Source organism: Hevea brasiliensis, chromosome 18 (genome assembly GCF_030052815.1).
Source record: "Hevea brasiliensis isolate MT/VB/25A 57/8 chromosome 18, ASM3005281v1, whole genome shotgun sequence".
NCBI classification, from domain to species: Eukaryota; Viridiplantae; Streptophyta; class Magnoliopsida; order Malpighiales; family Euphorbiaceae; genus Hevea; species Hevea brasiliensis.
In genome coordinates this window covers 8,093,221-8,103,339 of record NC_079510.1, presented here as the reverse complement: position 1 = coordinate 8,103,339, position 10,119 = coordinate 8,093,221, and the positions used below count along the sequence as shown (strand labels likewise).

General features: G+C 30.1%; 1 protein-coding gene across 2 annotated transcripts; it reads right to left on the bottom strand.

Moving 5' to 3' along the window:
* Positions 1 to 2,886: 2,886 nt before the first annotated feature.
* Positions 2,887 to 9,411, bottom strand: LOC110664715 (ubiquitin carboxyl-terminal hydrolase 20). Of its 2 annotated transcripts, XM_058140822.1 has the most exons (9): positions 8,159 to 9,391; positions 8,102 to 8,122; positions 7,860 to 7,980; positions 7,647 to 7,757; positions 6,100 to 6,269; positions 5,621 to 5,968; positions 5,263 to 5,385; positions 3,700 to 4,357; positions 2,887 to 3,624 (listed from the first exon to the last, which is right to left on the bottom strand). In XM_058140822.1, exons 1-9 carry the CDS (start codon positions 8,885 to 8,887, stop codon positions 3,362 to 3,364), a joined length of 2,544 nt encoding a protein of 847 aa, XP_057996805.1. In that variant the 5' UTR covers positions 8,888 to 9,391; the 3' UTR covers positions 2,887 to 3,361. The 2 variants fall into 2 exon arrangements, with proteins under 2 accessions (XP_057996805.1, XP_021680175.2); XM_021824483.2 differs by having other exon boundaries at positions 8,102 to 9,411.
* Between the last annotated feature and the right edge of the window lie 708 nt (positions 9,412 to 10,119).

Sequence of the window (10,119 nt, the reverse complement as noted above, 5' to 3'; positions counted from 1 at the left end):
CTTTGCTATGCTTGCTATGCCGTTATTACTCAATAGACCCATTATTCCCCTTCCTCTTCTTGTCCTTCTTGTTCTTGTTTTTGCTCTTTCTTTATGCCCACAACCCATCTTCGAGAGTATTGATAGTTGAAAGTGCCCAAATTGAACAAAACACAATCATTTCTTCCACAATATTAAAAATCGTCAATTCAAATGAGAGGAAACCCAATGCGAAGACTAATCTCAAATATAATATCTAATACCCCATTGAAAGGGCCCTTTTTCTATCACCTCCTGTTCCCCACCCACTTTCTTATGCTACTCCAATAATGGCCTGCTCATTTCAACATTAGCACAAGAGCATTGGGCAAGCTTGAGTTCGATGATTCAATGAAATTTTCTGGGTTTATTTGACGATGTGGGTATTTGAGATTTGAAAATTTAGATTTCTTAATGTTGGCTTATTCTAGGAAGATTTAGATTTAGATTCCTTTTCTTATAATTAATTTTAATTTAATTTTGTTTAGTTTTAACTTAATTTGGGGTTTAAGTATGCTGTCATTAATTATTAACAGTGAGTTTAACGAGATAGTGTAATTGTTATAACATATAAAATATAGGGTATAACATTAAAATTTTGAGTTTAGGATATAATTGTAAAAACTTGAAAAGTTGAAGATTTTTTTTGACATTTACCCTAAAATAACATTATATTGTAGACTTTTAAAATTTTGTCCTATTACTTTTTACAAAAATTAAAATAAATTATAAGTTCATCAAGAAAACTGTAGATCTCAACTTCCTCACATTTGCAAGTTCACATTAGTTACTCCACACCTCCTTTTGCTCTATCACTTTTTAACTTTCCATTTGTAATTGACCGCCTCTTCTTATTTATTTCTACCTATTAATTAATTTATTAAATTATTTTTAGCCTCTAATTAATTTAATTAATAAAACAGATTAATCTAGAATAAAATTGATTAAAATAAATTATTCACTTAAAATTAAATTTAAACACCCAAAATTTAATTTTCAGAGTAAACAAATTCATTATACACTTTACAATTGAATTACATTAATTTCTTTATTATATTTAGGTGCACCTTAAATTTATACAGGCATGATTAAATATCAATTTAATAACATATTGCTTAAAATATTACTGTTTGATAGTAATTTTCATCAAGATAATAATCCTCTTCATTTTTATCCTGCAATATCATGAAAGTTTGGTCTATGAGATTGGACACAATTTTTCTTTAATTTCGTTCGAGGTTAAATTTAAACTCAAATTGATCATTGTTATTTAAATATTCATTGAATTAATAATTCAATAATTGAGTGGCTATTTCATATATAATACAATGACTCTTTAAATGAATCGATATTTGTAAGTATCTAATCTGACAGAATTTGAAGATTAATACCTTTAATAAATTTAGATTAAATTCAAATTTTATATATTACACATCCATTACACGAATCTATTTATATAAATAATTAAGTAAATATAAAATATATATTTTTTATAATAACATTTATAAATTTTATATATTATATTTTAAATAATAAAATTTAAATATTTTATTAAATTATTAAAATTTTAAAATATAAATTATTAATAAAAAAATATTTTTTACATAAATTATAAATTAAGATGTATAAAATTAAACAATTCAAGTAATTTTCAATTGTAATAATTAAATTTAAAATGAATTCGAGTAAAGAAAATATTAATTTAATTTGAATCCAAATTGAATATCTTCACAAGTACTTTAATCTCTCACCATTCCTATTTACACACACATGGAGGCGACAAATGTGTTGAATTTGACGAGTTCATATTCAAGTCATTTTAGATTTCAACTCAACTAAGATTTTTTTTTTTTTTTTTAAACAGGTTTGAGTCTAATTATTTTGAGTTATTGATTATTTGGATTACTTATCAGGTTGATACACATAAACAGTTTTTTTTTTAAAAAAAAAAGAGGTAAAAGGGTTTCAAGTTAAATTCAAATTCATTTGCCAATTACATGCCATTTGGAATCAAAATATTAACTTTTTTAAAAAAATTAATTTTATTAATTTAAATTTGATATAAAAAAAAAAACAATTAAAATTCATCGAGTTAATCCATATAAATCATTTAGGATTCAAATTACATAAATTATCGATATTGACCATCAATTAAACTCTTAATTTCTTAATTACTCGAGTTTTGACTTATACTGAATTTTGTATGGATTGAATTATATTATAAAATTTATCCAATCTATTATAAATTCAAAATATAAAATACATAATAAAATAAAACAATTAAATATATAAATCTCACATATTTTTTATTTTAAATCTATAATAAATTAAATCTAAATAAGAATTTCTCTGATTTAAAAATTTTTCTTACCTTTATTCAATCTATTATAGATTTAAAATACAAAATATATAATAAAATGTCTATTAAATAAATCTCACGTGTTTATATTTTAAACTCACAGTGAATCAAGTTTAAACAAAAATTTCCCACACTTTTGTGGTTTTCAATAGAATGAATATAGAAAATGATTTCAAAGTCAAATTTGGGAAAAGAAATAAAGTGAATTTAAAATATTTATTTGATTTGTTAATTTTATTAGCACAATTTAAGTTTCATATTATTAGATAATAATGAAAAAAACCTAACCAAGCTAAACTTTTATATGCATTCGAAATTACATTTTTGTAATAGATACTTCAATTTTATAATCCAATAAATTTATAATTAATATTTGTCTAATATACTTAACAAACAAAATCAACACTACTAAAGTATTATAAATAACAAAACTAATAAATCAAATTTAAAAATTCCTTTTAAATGATTATCCATCCAAACGCAATTTCATGAAATTTGACAAGTTACTCTCATTTAGAATTATGTCTTTACTTTGGATATTTCACCATTAGATCAGAATTTAATAATTCATCTGATGATAGTCATTAATAAAATAAGATTTACTTAGTAAAAAATAAAATTACTATAAAAAGTAGAAACCCAAAGCAGATATATCCTATCCTCCAATTCCCATATTCTGCTTAAGCCACATTGCTGCACATGTACAGCTTAAGGTGCTAATCAAAAGACCATCCCTCCTTATTCCAGTGTCCAAAGACTATAATGAGATTATCTAAATGAAACCTCAAATTAACTTTACATATTCCAAAGTTATGACTAAAAATAACCAGCCACATCAACTACAGCAGACTAGAGAATAACCAAGAATCCAACGTGCAGCTTGAGAGGGCAAATCATTCTCCATTCTTTAAGAAACTTTGAATTTAATAAATGTTCATTCTATGCTGACCAAAATCTGCTTAAATTAATCTAAAGTATACCTGTTCAATGCAAAGCTGCTAAACGATGATTGAGCTTACGGCGAGAACCTGGAAGACTGGCCTGTTTACATGGCGATGATCTTAATCTTCTTTTCTTGTCAATTTGGGGATTCATAGCAGCCAAAAGTTTGTTTTTTCTTGCACTAGGCATACTCCTAGTTAATCTCACAGCTTCCATTCTCTCATCATTAGTGGCCCTTTTAGATCTATTATAGTTTAATGAATTCTCCAATTTCAAATTATCTTGCCGGATATGATGTCTTGTTTCTGGAAAGGATATTCAGTTCTAATTAGCAACTAAAGAAAGAACATATAAAGAATTTGACAGGATAAATTCCTTACCTGAAAACCCTCCAAAATTCACATCTGGACTTTTTGATCTGGGTGGCGTCAGAGGATGGAAACCATTTCTTTCATTTCTGTTAGCACCCTCACCACAGTTATTTCCATCAATAGAAGGCAAAGCATCCATTTTCTCTTTATGCAAAGTTCCATCATGGCAACCGATAGCTCCAAGTGAAACAGAAACATCATTGGCCAGGATACCAGGCCTGGACTTATCACAGCATAATTTCAATCCACTCTGTCTAGATCCACAAGAAATATGAGCTGAAAATTCCTCAGTACCATTCCCTGCTTCATTAACGTGAGCAGAAAGTCCCTCAGCAGCATTCCCTGTTTCATTAATCTGATCTGCTTCAAGAACCGTTACATTTGAAGAGTGGGCTGAAGCCCCCTCAACATCCATTATAGTAACACTGCCCCCCTCAACATAACTTTTAGTGGCACTGGCTTTGCAATCATCAATATTAGCCAAATGAGGATATGCAGTGCATTCAGTATCCATGCTATCCAGCACTGATTTGGGTGATGTATTTGAAAGGTCCAAGCAATCCTTTTGTGATTCCATCAAACTGGAAAACCAGGCTGTACCCTCTCTGGCATAAAACAGAATGTAGGCAGCATCAGATAGCACCACCTCTTCATCAACCCTAATTACCTGAAAAATATGACACAAATTAGATTTCTACATGTGCGTGTAGGACAAAGGGAGTGACAGAAATTTGAAAAATCACAATCCGTTAAAAAGCCTAACTTATTATGTAATTAGGTTATTTAACTTACTATGTAATTAGGTTGTAAACTTAATATTTAATTTAGAAAATCAATTTCAAGAGTTAATTACATGATTATTTATTTTTTTAAAATTTTATCTTGCCAAAGCCTAAATTTATACTTAGCAAATATTATTAAAGCTTAAAAACTTTCTTTGATATTATTTTCAAATTATTTACGTATTTACATAAAAAGAATTCCAAAATAGCAAAAAATTAAGGGAAAAAATAATAATAACACATCCTTCAATGTGCTTTACTTCAAAACTACATTGTCTATTTGATAATCCATACTCTTAAACTTAAAAATTTATAGAGAAATGAATGATTTTACTTGAGTTAGTTTTAGAGAAAATTGAGGGAAAGTTAAGAGAAAATGGCTTGCCTAAAGAGAATGAAAATGCGCTAAAATGTATGAGCTAAGATATTTTTTTTTTTTTTTGGCTAAAAAAAGGTTCACTCTACTACATTTCAAATTAAAAAAAAAAAAAAAAAAAAAAAAAAAAAAAAAATCTTAGCGGGAAAAGTAACGGCCAGTATAACCATTACATACAGTCAGTAACAGCCGTTACCTTTAAATAAAGGCCGTAACAGCCTTTATAGTTACAAACTTAAAAATCCATTAAATAACGGTGGTAACAATAAGTCAAAAACCTTTAAATAATGGCCGTTATGTAACGTAACAGCCATTATTTAAAACCATGCCCATGACAAACTAGCAATAATGCAATCCTAGAAGCAAATCAATTGCAATTAATATCTAATGGAGATCAGATATGGCAGTTATTACCATTGAGTCATCTAGCTTATGCCATGTGTTTGGAGAGGACCGTACGTAGCAAAAGTAATGACCAGAAGTGGGTGAAGATCCATTATGCACCACAGTTGCATACAGGTGATACTTCAAATTTACCTATATTAACAAGAACGAAAGAGGGTTTTAGTAAATAATTGCAAATCAATAAAACCATATGAACGTGCATTTCCAAGATCAAGTTGGAAGGTGTAGAAATCCAGATTTTAATTACAAACCACACTATTCACTGAAACCATTCACAATTCCAAACTATTCACCTTGATTACCATTAACACATCTATTTGAAATCTCTATGCTCAGTGATACAAATTTTCAGTGATATGATAATAACCTGACTGTCATCACTTTCTTGACTGACGTTGGTGTAGGGCTTCAAGTCCAAATATAATGGAAACTCTACATGCTTGCCAATCTTCTCAACAGAGGATCCATCTGTCTTGAATCTCTTTAAATGCAAAGTAGCAACCGAAGGAGCCTGATCCAGCATAAGTTGCTTCTCCCTAGAAACTTCCTCCTTACAGTTGTCACATCTAAACTTTGTATCAGAATCTTCAATTTTCTCCACCTTGGTGAAAGATTCTAGAGCATCTTGAAGAGTTTTCACATCCTCAATCTCCAAACTCAAGTCAATCAGGGGTTCATATTTATCAGAAAAGTGACCACAGTTGCAACATAGCAGCTGACATTTAATAACGGTAATTAAAAAAAAAACTTAATCAGTAGAAGAAAAAACATGTTTTATGCATTCAATAAAGATATCTACAATGCTTTTCTATATGCTGCAATATAAAAAAGAATTGCAATTCATACTTTGCTTACAAGACGACCCCCAAATACGCACTTCACTATGTTATCATTTTCAGAAGATGAGGTCTCATTATTCAGGTTTGAATTCAGACATCTTTCAAGTTTATCTAATAAGCATTGAAGGAATTCGTGAGCATCTTCCTGCTGGTACCTATAAAAACAAGATGAAATGTCTGATTGTTCATGGTCAAGAATCACACTTAGGTAGGAGCTTCTTTGAAAGTGTGCCCTCTGCATTACATAACATAGTCAAACCATGGTTTTAAATAACAGCCGTTATGTTACGTAACGGCCATTATTTATAGGAATTTTCAACTACCATTACCGATATGGCCGTTATTTAACGGTGAAAAAAAATTAGAGGTGTAACAGCCGTTACAACAAGAGGCATTTTTTTTTTTAGTTTTCAGCCTTCTTTCACATCTTGCAACAAAGGCTTTTTTTTTTTTACTTTTCAGCCTTCTTTCACATTTTTTTCAGCCTTCTTTCAAATCATATAACTTTTACTTAACATTTTCTTCAATTTTAGCCTCTCCCGTCAAGTCCTATCGATTTATTAATGCTAATGATATAAAAAAATAATTGTTTTAATGTCTTTATTTTATGTATTTATGCTTATTATATGATTGTATATCTTAATTTTACTTGTTTCTATTAATATCTACTCACTTCATGAATTTTACAAAATTTTCAAAAAAATTTGCATAGCGCCAAGCCATTACCGTTATATTACAGCCGTTACGGACCCATTTCCGTTACCCTCAACAGCGACCGCAATTGTAACCGCAACCACAATTTAAAACCATGAGCCAAACAGAAGATAAATAAATAAATAGAAAGGCCAATAGGAAATATTGAAAATTTGCCTTCCCTTTAGATTCAGCAGCCCAAGGTGGCAACCATGGTTTTAAATAGCAGTCACGGTCACAGATAACGAAAACGAGCCTGTCACAGCCATGACGTAACGATAACGGCCTGACACTACGCAAATTTTTTTGAAAAATTTGCAAAAGTTTATAAAATGAGTAAATATTGATAAAAATAAATAAAATTAAGATATACAACTATATACTAAACATTTATATATCAAATAAAGACGTTATCATCTATAGAGGGCTATCACTAATGTCTTTTGTTTCCAAGTAAGAGAAAATAAGTTATGAAGGTGAAGACAAGATAATAGAGTATTATTTGAAAGTAAAAAAATGAATTTGAACTGAATTATTACTTTGAATTATTCTCTGTCATTTTGAACTAAAATTAGGTGGTTTTTGAACTGTTTTGGACTCCTAAAATCATGTGATTTCTACCCTCTACCAACCCACAAATTCTGTCACATTAGTAACGGCCATTACTGTTATTTAATGGCTGTTATCGTTATTTAACAATGGCAACGGCCATTATTCTGCAAATCAAAATAGGCACATTAATAACGGCCTAACGAATAACGGGCTTCTCTAAAACCTGTAAATAACGACGACGTAATGACAGTTATTTGATTCCATGGTGGCAACTATTGTACTACAAAACAAAACGATAGAAGAGGATACGATTTAAATTATCAACAACTTTCGAAGGTGATATGATCTTTCCAGAAGAGGCTAAGGATGCTTCAATGTGCTCATGAAGGGTACAAACAGCACAAAATCCTTCAATACCACCTGCAAAATCCCAATTCGCAAATAGTAAATCCCAAAAAAATCACAAAAACAAAAATAAATATTGCATAAAATAATTCAGATATCAATTGAAACAGGACATACGCTGGCAAGGCACTAAATGATTGCAAGAATTAAGAGCCTTAACAAATGACACAGTATGTGTAAAGCATTGCAGGATTGCATTAATAAAGCAAGTGTTCCCAAGATTAGAAAGCCCAGCACCCTGCACAATCAAAACTAGATCAACTCAACCACCCAATGTACAAACCAAGCTGCTTATAAACACCTAACACATCAATGAATAAATTTTTAAAAAAAGAAAGAAAGAAAGATTCTGAACATACCACCCCAGTAACTACAGTTTCCTTCACAGGAAGCGAGAAACCCAGGGGCATATCTTCTCTGTTTTCTCTGCGCCACCCCCAGCGATCTCTTGAAGGTTGCCATGGACTATTCCACTCTGAATGAAACTGGAAATCGCTACACTGACCACAAGGTCCACGACGATGATAAGCAGGATCACGAGGTCCGCAAAAATCGCCCAATAATTCGTTACAGTTGCAAGAATAATAACGATTGCCACATGGGCGCTCAGAAAGTTGTCTGTCTTTTTCAAAATTGACTTCAGTATCATCAAAATCTTCTTCATTATGCTCTCCATCAAGAAGCCTTGCGCCTAATGAACTTGAAGGGCCTCTGGCAGACTCTATTTGCATAGGTGACTTGTGGTCATCACAATTGTCGCCATCGCCATGTCGGGTTACTCTTGGAAGTGGATCGACTGTTACAGGGACCAAACACTGGTTATCTTGAGATTCCGTTGGTGAAGGTAATGAGGACTCCCTTCCATCAGACGAAACAACATATCCATAATCTCTGGTCTCAATATGACTAGGGACCAGCACTTGACTGCGTGACCCATCTGACAATGAAGGAACCAACAACTGGTTACGTGGACTAATTGAAATAATTGAAGACCCATTTGGATTTGATGACCGAGGAAGGTAAAACCGGTCGCCTTGGACTTCACTATGTGCAGATTGTGAAGACCCGTCTAGGGTTTTGACAGAATCAGCTATGATGGTTGAAATTGATGAAGGCCCATTACGATTTGAAGGTGATTGATCCATAGATTCAGTATCAACAATTTCAATTCGTAGTGACGATGAAGACCCAAAAGGAATTGACAATGAAAAAACCAGAGATTGACCCTTTAGGGTTTCAGTATGCGAAGAAGTAAAGACCCACCAACAATCTCACTTGAAATTCATTATGGAAGAAATTGAAGAAGACCCATGAATAAATCCCTGGTTAGAAGGGGATGTATATAAGATTTAAGGAAAGGTGTAACCATCCATAGAGCATTCAACAATGAAAATTGAGGGTAAGATTTTGAGAAGAGGAATCCAAGAAGATTACGAAGATTAAAGAGTGCGAATAAGGAAAGTTGATTACGGATGATGGGCTCCAAAACGAGGTAGATTTTGATTTCTGAAAATTCAAAAAAAAACAGAAGATTATAGTGTTTAACAAAAGAAGAGGGAAAACGAAAAAGGGCTTGGTTTATTGGAGGGATTTTGAAAAGGGAGGGAAAAAATGAACCGCCATTTGTTTTTTTGGCAGTTTCTGCCGCATACCGACGTCGAGAGCAGAGAATGTGAAAAACGATAGTTTAAAAAAAAAAAAAAAAAAAAAAAAAAAAAACTAATTATACCGTATCATAACTCATAAGGGTATTCGGTGGTCCGGTTTTGATTCTTGGTTCGAGTCGAAATCTAATTAAAAATACCTACATTTTTTATTTTTGAAAAAATTATAATTTAATTTCTAAATTTGACAAAATATCCATGTATGTGTTTTTAAAATCCATCCATATATAGGAATAGCAATAGAATGACATGAATTAAAGATAAAAATCTTACAAGAGTTTAGAGTTGGGATGAGATTTTTTCATCGAAAAGCAAAGCAAGTAGGTTTCTTCAAAGATTTTTCATTTATTTTTTATATTTTTTATTTTAATTATTATTATATATTATAAATTTATTAAAAAAATAAATTCAAAGTTAAAAATATCAGTTTTTTAAATAATTTTAATAGTATATTTATATTTTTTAAAAAAATTATAATATTTAAATACATAAAATAAATTATTTTTTAATAAACTCTAATAATATAATATATTATTTTTTAATAAAAATAAAAAATATATTATATTAAAAATAATTTTTTAATAATAATAATATATTTTTTTAATAAAGTAATTTTTTCAACTACAATCCCTACCTTTTTAGTCTTTTGAGATTTTAATAAATTAACAAATTAATTTCTATTATTAAAATTATAATTAAATCACCGTTAATTT

Coding starts and splice junctions, on each gene's coding strand:
- LOC110664715 (XM_021824483.2), bottom strand. CDS start 8,887: ATGGATCAATCACCTTCAAATCGTAATGGGCCTTCATCAATTTCAACC. Junction 6,270..7,646: donor AGTTGTTGATAATTTAAATC/GTATCCTCTTCT, acceptor ATGAACAATCAG/ACATTTCATCTTGTTTTTAT. Junction 3,625..3,699: donor GAATTTTGGAGGGTTTTCAG/GTAAGGAATTTA, acceptor TATCCTTTCCAG/AAACAAGACATCATATCCGG.